At 44.0% G+C, this 15,940-nt stretch overlaps 1 protein-coding gene across 1 annotated transcript; it reads left to right on the top strand.

Moving 5' to 3' along the window:
* The first annotated feature begins 13,380 nt into the window (after window positions 1-13,380).
* Window positions 13,381-15,335, top strand: LOC136011042 (helix-loop-helix protein 13-like). Its single transcript, XM_065672723.1, has 2 exons — window positions 13,381-13,870; window positions 15,298-15,335. The coding sequence occupies exons 1-2, from the start codon at window positions 13,381-13,383 to the stop codon at window positions 15,333-15,335; spliced, it is 528 nt and encodes a 175-aa protein (XP_065528795.1).
* The last annotated feature ends 605 nt before the right edge of the window (window positions 15,336-15,940 follow it).

The raw sequence follows: 15,940 nt of genomic DNA on the forward strand, positions 1-15,940 counted from the left end.
AAAATGCCACTCACAGCTGGGAACTACACAGAATTTGTATCAAGAAACCTGGACAAGTATGTAGGAAATAACTGGGAAGTTAGGTTTTGTGGGAGGAAAATCGTAAGCTTTCAATCAGTTCCATCTATTGAGTCCTACCAATTCAGAGTGGCTTAACAGGCTCTGCAAACTAGCAAAAAGCACCCATAAAACCTTTAATAAAGAAAACATTTTGGTCTGCCAGTTTGACCAGGTCTTCTTCAATGAAGGGACTACATTCAAGCATCGGAAATTCTTCTTGTGTTGTTGCTCTCTCCCTGACCCATAACTTCATTAACTCTCCTCAAGAGGAAGAAAGGAATCCCTGCTAAAATTATTAGCTTTCACAAAGAATATTTTCTTTGAGGAAATGGCCAGCACACGTGCTTTGCTTTCTCAAAGGGCTCACATGAATACAGCACAAACTCTATGCTCCTGCAGCTGGGAGAATCTTTTCTTTTGCAAAGGCAAACACGTATTACCCCCTGTAATACTCTTGTCCCACTTGTTGCGCTTTCCACAGAGATGCTCAACAGTTTTAATTCGTAGAATCACAGAACCATAGAATGGCTTGTGTTTGAAGGGAGCTTAAAGCTCATCCAGTCCCAACCCCCTGCAATGGGCAGGGACACCTTCCACTAGAGCAGGTTGCTCCAAGCCCCTGTGTCCAACCTGGCCTTGAACACTGCCAGGGATGGGGCAGCCACAGCTTCTCCGGGCACCCTGTGCCAGTGTCCCACCACTCCCATAGTAGAGTCTAAATCCACCCTTTTGTTCAGGTGCCTGACTACCTCCAAAAGAAGTATCATTAATTGTGAGATTTAGATCTCAAATAGAGCCAAGGGACACTAGCTGGAACCCCACTGCAGCCTCATAAGACATCTGCCTTACCCTTTAAAGGGGAAAACCAAACTAGAACAAGTTTGCGCAACATGCAATCAAACACAGTTGTCGTCAAAGGAGAGGAGGAAGACAACTGTGCTGTCCTCCTAGCATTCATCTAGGGCCCTGTGTCCCCAGATCCCACCTAATGTGGTCTTGTTCAGCTTCTCGGTCTTATTTTCTGTATGTAGCTGGAGGAGTTTCCCCTCATGGAGTTTTGCTGACCATAATGGCTGCAAAGAGCACAGTAATATTAAGAGCAGTTGACAGAGGAGCTCTCAGGGGGACACAAAGGCTTACCACTCAGATTACAGACACTTAGGATAATGCATATCGTCTTATTGGTATAATTATTATTACTTTCATTAAAGCAGAGGCTTGAGAGACCCCTGTAAGGGGAGGAGAGACTGAAATCATGCATACCTTTTTTATGACACCCAGTACAAACTGTGGTCTGAGCCAAAGCACCCAGAGAGCCTATCTCATCAAATCCAGCAGTACTAATGAAAAGAGACCTACACGTTACTTGATAAAATGCCACATTATGAGGTATCATGGCCTCAGACACAGGGGACTTCGAAGCTACTCCCAGCTACAGCTCTTACACAGAGCTGTAGCATCTCAGTCCATATTCAGTTAGCTAGTCCAGAGCACCAGAGGTATTCTCCAAGCTCAGAAAAAGCTGCCTGTTCTGAAGAAAGTGGGTAGGTTTCCTTTTTGTTCTAGACCAGATCAAGCTCCCCCCGACATTCATTTCCCCACAGCAAGGAGGAACGTTTTTCCCATGCAAGGCAACAGTTTGCCATTACGAGCTCAGTCAATTAAAATGTTCCACCCTGAGATCGAATAATTGTTTAGCTGTGGTATCAACAGATACCACTAATCAATAGATACCATTAAATAAATGCCATGGTTACTGAAATAAAAGCATGAAGCTAGAAGCTGAACACCAAATCCCACTCTGATTGCCCTTACTGTTGGATTTTGCAGGGCAGAGTCAAAGGGAGGAGATCTTTGGAAGCAGGAGGAGTCAGAGTAGAATCAGAATTATTTGGATTGGAAAGGACCTTAAGATCATCTGATTCCTACCCCCTGCCACGGGCAGGGACACCTCCTACTAGAGCAGGTTGCTCCAAGCCCCTGTGTCCAGCCAGGCCTTGAACACTGCCAGGGATGGGGCAGCCACAGCTTCTCTGGGCACCCTGTGCCAGCTCCTCAGCACCCTCACAGAGAAGAACTTCTTCCTTACATGTAACCTGAAGTTCCCGTTTCATTTTAAACCCATCACCTCTTGTGTTATTGCTACAAAATAGGCAGAATGAACATCTGCTCATGGTTGAAGCAGGCACAGCAAACCCGTTATCTGTCATACTATGAGGAACACATAGCACTTCTCAGACTGCTACCATACTGAGTCCAATGAGTGCTGATTAAGCCTGTCACATCACCCAGCCAACATGGGTATGAAGTGGTTCTGTTTGCCAGTATAGCCACATTCAAGAGGACATGATCACGTATCTTTGCACTGCACCTTCTCATTATACTTCAGACCAAAAATCATTGTAAACTACAGGTTCCCCAAACGAAAGATGCTCATTAGCATGCTTGTCATCTCAGGCATCACAAAACATGCCTTCTCACTTCTTCCTAGTGCCCTGCAATAACCATCACTCCCAAAGCATCTTTAAAGTGTTCATCACTTTAACATGTTCTTGGCAGCTCCACACAGAGAAGTCGCATGCATGCAACTGACCTTAGGCAAGACTTAGTGTCCCCTCCAGTGCTGCATCCATCCCACATTCTTGAGCTCTGAGACAAAACCTCTTCGAATCTGCAGCAATGGCTAGAAACATATTAATCTTCCTGATCCATCTTCCCTTAATCCACCAAGGAGTGTCCTATAGTTTGTGACTGCTGACTTTATTACCCAGTCCTCCCAGAACACATTAATCACTTTAAGACATAATAAAGCTTTCTAATACAGAGCAAACTGCAGCTGTTAAGAAAAAGCAAATGCTAGGCTAGCTTTTGTGGGCATGTCACATAGCAATACTATTATAGTGAACTTCTCATTTTGGTATATACAATTAACATTAATTAGCACAAACAGAAGGTTTGTTTTATGGCTATTTTAATATGTTCATTTTGCTTGTTGCCTATGAGATGCTGATGCTAAAGAACAATGCACTCAGTGAAAGCTTCACTGAAGCTGGTGGGAGACAATGGCTAGGCAATAAGGTGAACTCTTCAACAGACCAGATTTTAACCTGGGTTGGTAACTTGAATCCATCCAAAACATTAACCCCACGTGCCCTGTCTTCATCTGTCAACAGCAGATACAACCAAGCTGCACAAAGCCATGTACTATAGGGATACACATGCTTACCTTAAGAAAGGTGAGGTAGTTCATGTAGAGGTTGGAGTCACTTCAGTTAGACTCTTGCTGGTACCAGCTTCCTCTGCTGTGACTACATGACATGTCTGAAATGCAGCCTTGGAAAGGGAATGGCAGGAGGTTGAGGACACATGACCTATGTGGGAAAGTTAAAAGGAGCCATGTTAAGCCCACCAACTAAGTAAAAGGCAGAGAGAAAGACAGGACATGGGGATCATCACACAGCCAGGCTCTGGCTGAAAAATGCCCTGTTGCCACCTAAGATCTCCCCTTCTTCAGGGCAGTAAAAATTCAGATAAAGAATCTGTAAGTGCAAGGGGACAAATGGACCTGACTACAGCCTTTCTGCAGCTTCACTTCATTGCTAAGGTTTACCAATAAAAACCTGTTCTTCATTACAGAGGCCAAATGAAGAACCAGGCTTTTCATTTCTGTGTGCTCATGCATGTGTGTGTGGACATGAGGAAGTTTATTCTCTTTATTTGTGGGTTTCACTGGCATTTCCATCAAGAAGGACAGTACTTTGAAGCTGGAGGCTGGGTACATTCCCTAAGAACTGGGGGTGATTCCAGAATGCAATTATATTATTAGGACAAGTAAAGCATGGCATTTCATACTACAGCACATCTAGAAGGAATTTTTACATAGTTCTTAAGGCTCCAGAGTCACTTCAGCCCAGTGCAGGCACGCAGGCACTCTGGAATCCCAGCTGCTCAGGAAAGCAAAGACTAGTTAAAAGAATGAAGTGTTTAAAATTTCATTTTTTAAAGAAATGACTTTCCTTTGTCTTGCTTCACTGATTTTCAGTGAGCTGAATAGATTGAGTTACTGCATCACGAGCAATAGATGAGTTACGATCATGAGCATGCTTTCCTTTGGTGAACTTGTAGAGAAAATGAATACCATTTTTCCACATACCTGAAGAATAAAAGCACTTGTGGAGAAGAATCTTTCCCACAGGGAACACTTGTGTACTTTGCAGTAGTGTTTTATTAAGAGCTGGAGAGTTCAAGGGTCTCACAATTGTAAGTTTTCAATTAGCTTTCCATTGCTTCCCAAACGGTCTCTAAATACTCTGCTAAACTTTAATCCAATCACTCGATTTGACTCCAAGCATGATTTATCTTTTAATCATCATCTGTTCAATGAGGGGGAAAAGAAAGCAAACTTGTTCTTGGCCCATCATGACTCATACATGATTTTACTGCAAGCTGAGTTGTTTTTTCCTTTTGGCTGATGCCTTGGCAATTGCAAGCATTGGCTTTGGCTTTCAGTTTAGGTATGATCTTTCCTGCTCGTTTCCCCACCTCCCCACAAAGTTGAACTGCCCTGAATGTTTGTCCTTTATACCTTTTCCCACCCCATCACAGGCATATGATTTTGTTGGTTATTGTTGCAATACCTCGACGCTGCATTAATCAAAGTGTCTGCTATTTGACCTGCTCTCAAAACACAAACCATGGTTTAAAAAGGGGCTCACTGTTTTAAATTAACGGCATTTTCCTGGAAGGATATACTACACAGATAGTGCAACAACAATCAGTATCTCCTGTGCATCCATGAAGAGCTTAGCTATTTGAACTGGGGCAATGGTGTTTCCTGATAGACAAAGCCTGATGAGATTTAATCCTTCCTCTATGTGACTGGCTTGCTGGCCTCCTGAGCTGGTACTCATGCTGTGCCTTGGTTTAGCCATCTGCAAATGAGATTTTCATGCAGCACCTTTAAAATACTCTTCTCGCTTTCCTAAGTTCTCCATAAAAGCTGAACGTTATAAGGCTAATACAGCACGTAGATAAATGTTCTGAGGGAAATGCACACTGCCAGCTGGCCCCCTGGGAGCTGCAGCACTCCATGCGCCAGCCACAGCAGGGAATGACCTACCTCCCAGAAACATCCCAGCCACATGCTTTTGCCTTCAATGCAGTAGCCACAATTAAATACGTCTCTCCAGCTAAAATAAGGAATGGACCCATCCTTTGCCCATGAATGGCATGAACTGCAGAGCCTTTGAGGTCTGAAAGTGTTGTGCAATGTCTTCCCATGCATTATTATTCATATCAGTGCCTTGTACAACTCACAATTCCAGCTGACAGTGGGGGCAGAGTCTGCAAAAAAGCTTTTCTCATCACAGTTCCCTGGCTGCCCAGAACCATGAAGCAGCTGAACTCCCCAGAGCATGCAGCTTACCCAAGAGAATTCCCATTTAAGCCCTCCTCACTAGGAATTTCAGAGAAATTCCTTGAAACCTGGCTCAAATTTCAGTGCAAGGCTAATAGTTTTTGATAGTTTCTCCGGGTGCCAAGTTTTGGAAACAGAAGATTTCATGGAAAAGTTCAGGTTTCTTTTGTTTTGCTTTCATGTGTGTGTGGGAAAAGCAGAATACATAACCCCTAGAGAGTAAAGACAACCTGCCTCCCACCAATGCATTCAGATGGAAAAGAGAGGAAGGCTGATCGACCTAATTGACCAGTTTTGCTACACAAACACTTGTCTATGGGTTTCCCAGGAGCAGTGTGGCGGAATCCACACTCTAGCAGCTCTGGTGTAGCCAGTATTGGATGCTCATGAAGAGAGCCTAGGAATATTCTCATGCTAATAATTTACCTGGCATCCTCCAGCTTCCAACCACCTGCAATTTAGGGACTGCTAGAGCTGTGTCTGGTTCATGCTGAGGTTGTGACTATTTGAAGTGTCAGGATTTCTTTCTTCATGGGTTCAAGACACAGCCTGAATATTACCAGGTGGCAATAACCCTGGCAGCAAAGAACACAGGCATAGATGCGTGGAAAGAATACATGCGTTTGCAGGCATTCCCACACCCAATGCTTCAGTAAATAGACTTACTTGTGGGCTTGCTGAATAAGCACTCATGTAACAAAACAGCCAGCTTAGGGTCTGTAGGCCCTAAGAGGCTGCCAGAGAGACTGTGCTCACTCTAAGTGACATTCATTTCCTGGAAGCTGGTGTAGAGGCATCCTTCTCACATTCATAGGCAACTCATCCCACCCCATTGCCCACTTCTGATTTCCTGCCAGCATCAGTAAAGACAGCGCATTCAGCCAGTTTAAGTGCCAGTTATCTCCTTCCCCAGCAGCTGAAGTTACCTTTACAAGATGACTTTGTGATCCAGATTCCCGTGCAGGTCCCTAGATACAGGCAGTAGGAATTAGGTGCCTTGTTGGGGAAGCAGCATTGAACTGTGCTTCTCTGATCCACCTCCATTTGCTCACTTATATGGCTGCTGTTATGCAGCCCAGAGGTGCCAGAGGCAGAGGTCCTGTGTGTGGTCTGGCTCTTCCCAGTGGTTTTGCTTCTGAGGAAGGTGTCCTCTGCCTACAGGGGTTTTGTTAGCTGGTCCCCCCAGTGCCAAGCCATGCTTCAAGTCTGACCTTTCCAACTAGGGCACTCAGCAGTCAATACAGGCATGGTAAAGTCTTCAGCCAGGAAATCAGAAGCACACCTCCAGCAAAGACAAATATAGCTCACTAACATATGCAAATCCTTTGATTATTGTTCAGAGACTTTGAATCAAGATTGGATGCATCCTTCTAAAAAACACCCAACTGCATCAAGAACATCCCCAGTGGGCTTCAGGGCAAAATTGCTGGGTAACAACCAAAGATGTGTGTTATATTGCAGTGATCAGACCAGAGGATCTTAATGATTCCCTTCTGTCTTTAAATCCTACAGAGCCTCACTTCTTGTTGATGCTGAGTTCATAGAGCAGGAATTCACTTGGGAGCCTACCCAAGATGACTGGCATCCACCACAGCAGGTCCAAACACCTCGCTTTTTGTGGTGGGAGACTCAATTCATGCTGCTGGAATTGGCTTTTCACTCTGATGCTGGCTTGTTTGCCACTGTCTCTTTCTCTCATGCAGGCAAGTAGTCATGACCTTGCTCTTCTGCAGACCTTCCCCAAGAAATGGTGCCATCACTGATTCAGCTCAGGGAAGGGAAGGATGGGAAATGGTGGAATTAAGCTTTTTTTTCTAACTTGGAATGATTCATCTGATTTGAACCTTGCCCAAGACTCTGTCTCCCTCCTTGGTGTCATGAGGCACTCACCTTTCACATAGGCTCCTGATTTTGGTCCAGCAATGACCTGCCAGCATGAAAAAAGAGGAAACATTGAAAACTAGAGTGAGATCATCATCGGCTGAGCATCCTTAGAGGGGAACCATAATTCTATTCTTCCCAAGCTTCCCAGGCAGGACATGCTGGTGTCCGGTTCAATTGCAGAGCTGTGTCCTTTCCATGCTTAGTAAACAGGCCATCCAGGTGGCTCCAGAATTGCTTCTTAAGACTTGATCTCACATTTTCCATGGAGTACATAGGGTCCCCCACAACACTTCAGTTGTCCTCATCTGTTACCATCTCTGTCCTCACACAGGTTTGGGAGAGAGTTTTCTCTTCCAGAGCAGTTTGCTGTTGTGGCTGGCACATGATCTCATTCCCAGATTTCTGTTTTCTCTCTCCTGATTTCCTAGGGAGGTTTCTGAAACACAAAACAACTCCTTTGGAACAAAAACAAAACCAGAAGACTCTTCTCTCCCCTAGAGCAGCATCATGATAACAATGCTCTCCATTAGAGCCAGGTTTTGTGCATGCTCAGTCCTGCCACTGTGTCCACTGAGTCAACCAATGCTAAGAGAAGCTAAATTGCATCTGAAGCACATATAAGGTAGCTGATAACAGACAGGAAGTACTACCTCCCAGATGGAGAGTGGGGCTGAAGCATCCTGCACAGGCAAAGGTTTTCCCAAGCTATTGCTCCTGGTTTATAATGCAGACATGTGCTGGCTTCCCATAAAGTGGCAGCAGTTATCAGTCAAACAGACATCGAGCTGTAAATCTACCTGGGTGACTGTTTTCAAACCTGAGGTCTCTGGGCAGGTTTATGAGGTGTTACCTGTATGAGTAACAAGTCCCATGGACCACTGTGCAGGTGCAGCCAGCAGGATAAGAATGGGGATGAGGGAACCGAGGACTGGGTTCCAGCACAGCCAGAGCCCTGCTATCAGCTATGCAAGCCTGGATTTCAGGCTCCATTCTCTGGCTTAGTGCTGTGTCTCTTCATCAGCTTTGTCCTTAGGGAAATAAGAAAGGCTAAAGAAAAGATTATCCTTAGTACAGGTACAAAAAGCAGAAGTTGGAACTTTTCTTTTTAAAAGAGATTATTTTTCATTAAAACACAACTAAAAATAATGCAGATAATTCAGAATTTCTTGTACCTGAAGAAAGGGCACCTGCGGTTTCAGGAATGGATAACCCACTCTTAAAAGATGTTCATGCACCTGGCAGAAGACATATTTGGTACAGTGGTTTTGCAAAGGCATTGAGATCTGTCTTCCTCAAGAAGTCAGGGGTAGAATGACTTTTAGTTCCTGATGGCTGAGTCACCCATGAATGGGAGCAAGGTTAAAGACACCACTTTGAAACATCCAGATAAAAGCACTAAAAAGAGCACTAGATGTCACATGAATGTCAGATTTTTCTCTCCCTGGAGTTATTTCTCATTGGTTATGGAGACAGTGTTATTCATGGACACTATCTGCAATCCGTGGGTGCAGCGTTACGTTAACCTTGCTAAGGGTACATTCCAGATCATAGAAACAGCTGAGTTGGAAAAGACCTTTAAGATCATCAAGTCCAACCTTTACCCCAGGACTGCCAAGTCCACCGCTCAGATGAAGACATATAGAAACTCAGGACAAGCAGCCTTCCTAAGATCATTGCAAGAGCAACACAGCTTTCCTTCAGAAGTTCCCGTGAGCACTTCCCTTCCCTTGAGATCAAAACTGTACAGCTAAGACCAGGTTGATGTACATGTTGTCTCCCAAAGATGACCATTCACTCTAGTAAGCAGTCACAAACACCAGTGCAGTGACTTGGATGAGGAACTATTTGGCAGCAGCAGTCCAGAGGTCACCACCCAACTCATAAAAATCCCTGTGAAAAGGGGGAAACCACAAGTGAGTATTTTTATTGGAGAAAATGCTTTCCTTCTCCTAGAGACTGGGATTAATTTTCTGTAACTTTGCAAACACCCTGCAGAAAGGTTCAAGTGTCTGTGTTCACTCTTAAACACCAAAGACCTTTAAAGAAAAGACTGTCTTGACTGGCTTATACCAATAATGAAATAAATCAAAGTTATATTAACAATTATTCACTGGTGCCTTCCTCCACAAACTTTGACGTCTGGTGTTTCTACCCTGTGAATAATAAAGGTCCTGTTACCTTTTTCACTTAAAATCAACATCCTGCCTATGCTGGATTGTTTCATTTCACAATTACTTGAGCATCTCAGAAAAAGCCATCATCCCTTTGAAAGTCTTTTGCCCCGGAAATCCTTGTTCTGCTTTTCATTACATCATTACATTTGCTATTGTTTTAGGCTAAAAAGAAGCACATTCCATTTTTAAATTATAATATTTGCACTTTTCTTGCCCTCAGCACTTCACAAACAATGTGCCCAGTAATTCAGGTATCCCAGGCACGGCATGTGGCTCAAAAAAAGGGATAGCAACTTGATGGTCCACACTTTAGCTATAACTGTGAGGAGGTAAACCAGCCAATTATGAAACCTTAGGTCCTGGATATCTCTCTACATATGCATCTACATATCCTGGATATCCATCTACATATCCATCTACAGTTTGGCAGTGCCATTACCAACACATGTTGAGTATTATCCACCCAGATACAGCATTCCCCAAGATTTCTGGCATCTTTCATCTGACCTTCTCTGTTCATCTGGGACCCCATTCTCAGATCCAATTATGAGCTGCGCAGCATAGTGTTGGAGTAGCAGCAATGACACAATGGACTTGTATTTTGGAGTTATCTCATTTGAAAGTAAAGCATCTTTTCCTTTCTACATCTGTTCTTTGTCCAGGCCAAGGACTGACCCCCTTCATTAAGCAATTAAAGATGATGGAAACATGCTCTGTGTGGAAGACATAGATATCTAGGACTGGGAGAATTCAAACCCAAATGCCATAATTCCATTGCCTATCATAAATGTAAACCCAGGAAGAAGTTGCTCACTCAACAGTCTGCTTTCATTAGACCCTATTAATTAAAAATGATTGCAGCTGAATGTTATTTATGGATCATCCCACTGGGTCTGAAGACATTTTAGGGAAAATGGGAGTGATCAGAACTTGAAATTTGAGCAGCATTTCATAATCAACAGTGTGGTACCCACGCTACCTCATTCCGTATTGGAGACTCCTTCACCCGCATCTTCCAAACAAGTGTAAAATAAGCCCAATTGGTTGTACATTCCTTCTCTCTCTGATAAATAGAGTTGCAGAAACACCAGAGAGCAGCAGGTCTAAAGTTGTGGTAAGGGCGGGAGGGATGAGAACTTCAGCTTCTCTTCTGAGACCTGACCTCTCATAAAAACTGGCTTTCTAGGGGGAAATAATTGCTTGCATTTCTCTCTTTCTTCCCTTATCCTCCCCTCTTCTTCTTTGTTCAGAGTCTCTCTAAGAGAGCCAAATTCCCCTTGAACACACTAGAAGTAGGCTTGCTGGAACATCTGCTCTCCATCTGTGAGGCCAGACATATCCCCAGGCAACACAGGCAACACTATTAGAAGTGATAGAAATGGAAAAGAACATTAAGCACTGAAGAAGCATCTGCTGAGAGGAACCCAGCATATAAAACCATGTTACTTGCTGAGCCTCTTTGTCTCTGCCCATTGCTCCTGGTGGACAAGAATTGTCTCCTCTAGAGCCTTATTGAGGAGAAGACCTGCTGTTCTCTTGCTGATTTTGGTATTTTCAAGTGTCTAAGGTTTGTGCTTAAGGTGGCCAATTCAACACTACCCCGTGCTGAGCCAAACAGTGACTGAGGAGCTGTAGAAGTACCTAAAAGAGAATATGAAATCTGGGAACTGCAAAGAGGCCAAAAATGCAGCTGCAGAGGTGTTTTGGGTAATGATGGTGCAGCATGCAGAGAGAGGGACTTCAGGCAGGAAGGTATTTCTGCTGCCTGCTTTCTGCATAGCTGAGCCCAAATCTGCTTACAAAGGTAGAGAAGGGACTGCTGGGATCAGACACGAAGCCTTGATGCCAAGCATCAGGACTGTAAGAAGCTGTTTCTTTTGGAGACGCTGCTTGTACATGATATTGGCAAATACAGATTTAAAAGAAAGCATTGCAGGATGAACTCCACATTGCTTGGCCCAAGTTCAGATCTTAGGTTTGCTACCTGTGACTGTGACCATCTCCTTTTACCCTTCCTGCAGCCTCTGCAGAGCACAATTTCATAATACCAATATACCGTTCAGTATGTTGATATCACGGGAAATTATTTACTTTGTACAAAACTAGTATAACATTTGTGCCCTGAGCTGACCAGAGAAAGCAAGACACATTATTTGACCACTATTTGCACTGTACTACCACACTTGCTATTTTCTTTTGTAAAGCAGATATACAGACAATAGATTTCACGTTCAATTCACGCAACAAGAAGAAAAAAGATAGTCCTAGTGTTTCATACACTGCAGCATTCTCACATCTGCTCTTTGCAAAAACATTTCCTGCAGCCTGTTTTCTGCTGCCTTAAACTTCCTGGAGCAGGAAGAATTGCCACAAGTAAAAATCCCAGGTTACTAGAAGATAACCTATGCCTTATCTTAAAATAAATCCCTCTATTTACAGGGCAAAGTTACCAGGACTCCATAAGTCACTGTCAGGTGGATGACCCAGTCATCCTTTTGGATTCATTGAAAATGCAGATCATTTTCTGCTCTCTAGCCCTATATCTGAAGCTATTGAGATTTCTGCCTTCAGCTATCCTGTCAAGGAGCTGTCTGTGGCTCATAAACTTCACAGTAGACATCTCTTGGAACTTCCCACAACAGCAGGACAGAAGTCATGAGCGCATGAAGTCAAGCATTTGATAGTCTTGATAAAAATCCTTTATGACATGCTTCAGGAAAAGCATTTAGGCTTTCTTTAACTTAAAACATGTTTCATTCCATTCATTTAAGTCCTTCAAATACGACTTAAACTTCTTCTAGTGAATTTAAACATTGGCTTAAGTATTGTGGAAATCAAAGAGAGTGAGGTACCCACTTAGATTATGCTTTAAGTTCCTGTGGTGCTTAACAGCTTCTACCCCCTTTGTCCAGCATCACAGAGATGTTGGATACCTGCTACTCGCCCATTTTCCAGCGCTTCTCAAGATGTGGCTGACCTAGTCCACCCTTCCAGGACAGCACCTATTGAAATTATTGTAGCTGCTGCTATTTTCCAGGGCTTAGTATGGTCTGAGACAAGGCACTGAAGGTCCGTATTCTCCACAAAATGTATCTTTCAAGTGTGATTCAGAAAATGTAATAACCAAATAGAGTGATGTTGGCTTGCTTAATATGAGGTACCATTGTGTTTGCAATTTAACACAGCAGTGCATCCCAGATCTTTATCCCAACCATTCTCTTTCTAGAAGTGTAGAAGATGGCCCTGCTGTTAGAGAGGGCAGAATCATGTGTTTCTGACAGCATTATAATAGCATTTTGTTTGTCCAGCCATAGGAGAATGTGAGGATATTCACACTTTACCAAAAAGATAAAGGACTGTATTTTGTTTCTTCCTTCAGCCACTCCTAACCAAAGCCAACAACAATAACAACAAAATCCCTGTGTGAACCCTACTCTAAATAGCAAGTGGAGAGACTGAACTTCTAGAAGAACTCAATAACTGCTTCAATGGATTTTCCAGGAGAAAGTCAATAGAAAACTCATTCCCCCTTGTTACATTCATTCATATTGTTTTGTAGTCAACAGCTACTAAAAGGAGAAACACGTGTACTAATTAGTTTTGAGTGGGGAAGAATAGGATCATTCCCCTGCTGAGGAGCCATGAAGTATTTAAATTATGAGTCCCACCTGGATGTGCAACTGGGGAAAGTTTTGCGATAGCCTTCCTTAAGGACACAAAAAGCACTCCCTGCCCCTGAGTTTTTGAGGGGTATTAATGAAATTTGAATCCAATTTGCTCAATAGTCAATTTGGTCTGTAGTTGCAAACATTTCCATTAGCTTGCTTCAGACCGGTGGGTCGGAAGATGGAGGAAGTTTGTTACAGCTTTGAGCAGGAAGACACCTCTCCTGACTTTCTCCTCTGGGACGAGGCAGGTCCCAGTGATCAGCTGGACAACCTCTTACTTGACTGCTCCTCCCTGACAGATCCCTTCAGCGCTTGGCCCGACCAGGGGCAGGAGGCGGGCAGCGCAGCGGGGCGGGTTCTGGGTGCTGAACTGGACAGCTCCGCAACGCCGCGGCCCCCCGGTCACCTCCGCCAGCGCCACGCCGCCAACGTCCGCGAGAGGAAGCGGATGATCAACATCAACTCGGCCTTCGACCAGCTTAGGAGCCACGTACCGACCTTCCCGTATGAGAAGCGCCTCTCCAAAATAGACACGTTGCGGCTGGCCATCGCCTACATCGCTCTCCTTGGTGAGATCCTCCTCTCCGGATGCGATCCCAAATCCTACGTGGAGCAGTGCCTGAAGAATGGTTTGCAAAGCCAACAGCAGGCAACCTGGAATACAAGCGGTGAGTAAATGAAGTCTTGTGTTTGTTTTGGGTTGCCAGTGGGAGTGAATTGGTGAGCTTGTTTTTGGATATCTGCTTGTCACATTCATAGAATGGTTTGGGTTGGAAGGGACCTTAAACCTCATCCAGCTCCAACTCCCTGCCACAAGCAGGGACACCTTCCACTAGAGCAAGTTGCTCCAAGCTCTGTCCAACCTAGCCTTGAACACTGCCAGGGATAGGGCAGCCACAGCTTCTCTGGGCACCCTGTGCCAGGGCCTCTGCAGCCTCACAGGGAAGAACTTAGAATCATAGAATCATAGAATAGTTAGGGTTGGAAAGGACCTTAGGATCATCTAGTTCCAACCCCCCTGCCATGGGCAAGGACACCTCACACTAAATCATATCACCCAAGGCTCGTTCAACCTGACCTTCTTTATATCTAACCTGAAGCTCCCTAACATACATAACAACATACACAATGCATGTGCAAAATGCTTCTCTGCTGCTTTCTCTGTCTCCCCCTCTTTAAAATTCAGCACAAAGCAGGGGAGCAAATGCCTATTTTCAGTTTACATTCTAATATAATTATTACTATTTTAAGGTGAAGGGCTGCTATGCTGTTTGTCCTGTGCTTTATCCTGACTTATGTGGGATTGAACTTTGCCCTTGTTTCCACCAGAATGTGTTGCTTCCTCATTCCATTGTAGGATGAAGATAGGAAGTTGTCCAAGTGCCAAATATGGGACCTCAAGTCTCAAATAGAAAGCAATAGTTTTGGTGTTACTTAGTGGCACAAGGAAGAACAGGGGGATTTTCAGTAGTTCTTGGCACTTTGTATTATAAGGCAATTAACCCCCTTTCTAACTCTGTCTGTTTGGAGAGGGTGCTCCTTTGGATCTTGCCACTTTCTGGAAATGGGCCTTGAAGCATATCAGCCTTCAGAAAGTGCAGCATAAGGAGAGAAAAGCCTTTTTGCAAGAATAGTCTATTGCAGAATAATATTTCCCTTTCATTTCACAGGGAAGTGTCAAAGGGACAGAGCCTGCAGGCTGAAAGCAATCAGTTTACTTTAAAGGAAAAGTTTATTCTTTTCTTCTTTCCTATTAATTTCCATTTGCTACATGACTGGGAAAATGACTCCTGATATGCTGCTGATCACAACTCTCTTGACTACTGTGAGCATCCAGATTGTATTTTCCAGCTGCCCCCACCTTTAACAGATAAACAGGTTTTAAACCAACACAGCTGGCTCTCATAGGGATCACCTTTGTCAGGCTTCTAGTTATCTAATATTTCTGAAGAGTTCCACTTGGAAAGACCCAAATGAGTGAGACTGCTTTCCTGGAGAGGCAGAATAGTTGGCTTGTTAAACAGTAATTTAAATGCTTTAAATGAATGCGGTATGTCTTCACTTTGTTTTCCTTTCTCCCTTCTGTTCTCTGCAGATCTCACAGCCCGCCTGTCCTGGGTAAAATGGGATTAAGTAGTAGCAAAAAGAAAGATCTTTCAAGGCAGCATATTGCCAGACCTGCTGGCCTGACTGCTGGGTACAGGCTGTCAAATTCTCAGTACTACAAGTAAAAGAGAGGAACACTTACAACTCCATTTATTGTCATGGATCGCTTTCTTTCCTCATGTCCAGCATCCGGTCTCTTTTGGTGTTAATCCGTTGCTGTGTAGGGCCTTCTGCTTCTCTTTCTTCTAGTTTCTCACACACTGAGAGATTAAAAATCAGTGTCCTTACAATCCCAGCAACAACATTTCTCTTACGCTGGTGGAGGACTATGTCCAAATCACATTTCCAGTGTGTGAGAAAACCTGCCCCTGATCACAAGAAAAAACCAAGCACCACCAGTTGCACGCTATTGCTTGGCTTAAGATGTCCAAGAGCATAACTGTGAAAGTTGCCTGTGATTTAGAGCACAGAGACCCATTTTCAGGAGGTGAGAGACAGCTCTTTCTGTCTGTGTGTCTCTAAAATTTCTCATGCCTACCTCCCAGCGTGACAACTTTGGGACGCCTGACTCTAAGAACAATGGCCTTCTGATACCAATGACTGCTAGCACTTGGGCACCATCTCTTCTACAC

The sequence above is a fragment of the Lathamus discolor genome, chromosome 3, assembly GCF_037157495.1.
Source record: "Lathamus discolor isolate bLatDis1 chromosome 3, bLatDis1.hap1, whole genome shotgun sequence".
In the NCBI taxonomy this organism is placed as follows: Eukaryota; Metazoa; Chordata; class Aves; order Psittaciformes; family Psittacidae; genus Lathamus; species Lathamus discolor.

Bases quoted from the DNA above. Each gene is read 5' to 3' on its own strand.
- LOC136011042 (XM_065672723.1), top strand. From the start codon at position 13,381: ATGGAGGAAGTTTGTTACAGCTTTGAGCAGGAAGACACCTCTCCTGAC. The intron at 13,871-15,297 runs GTGAGTAAATGA...TGTTCTCTGCAG, and splicing joins GGCAACCTGGAATACAAGCG to ATCTCACAGCCCGCCTGTCC.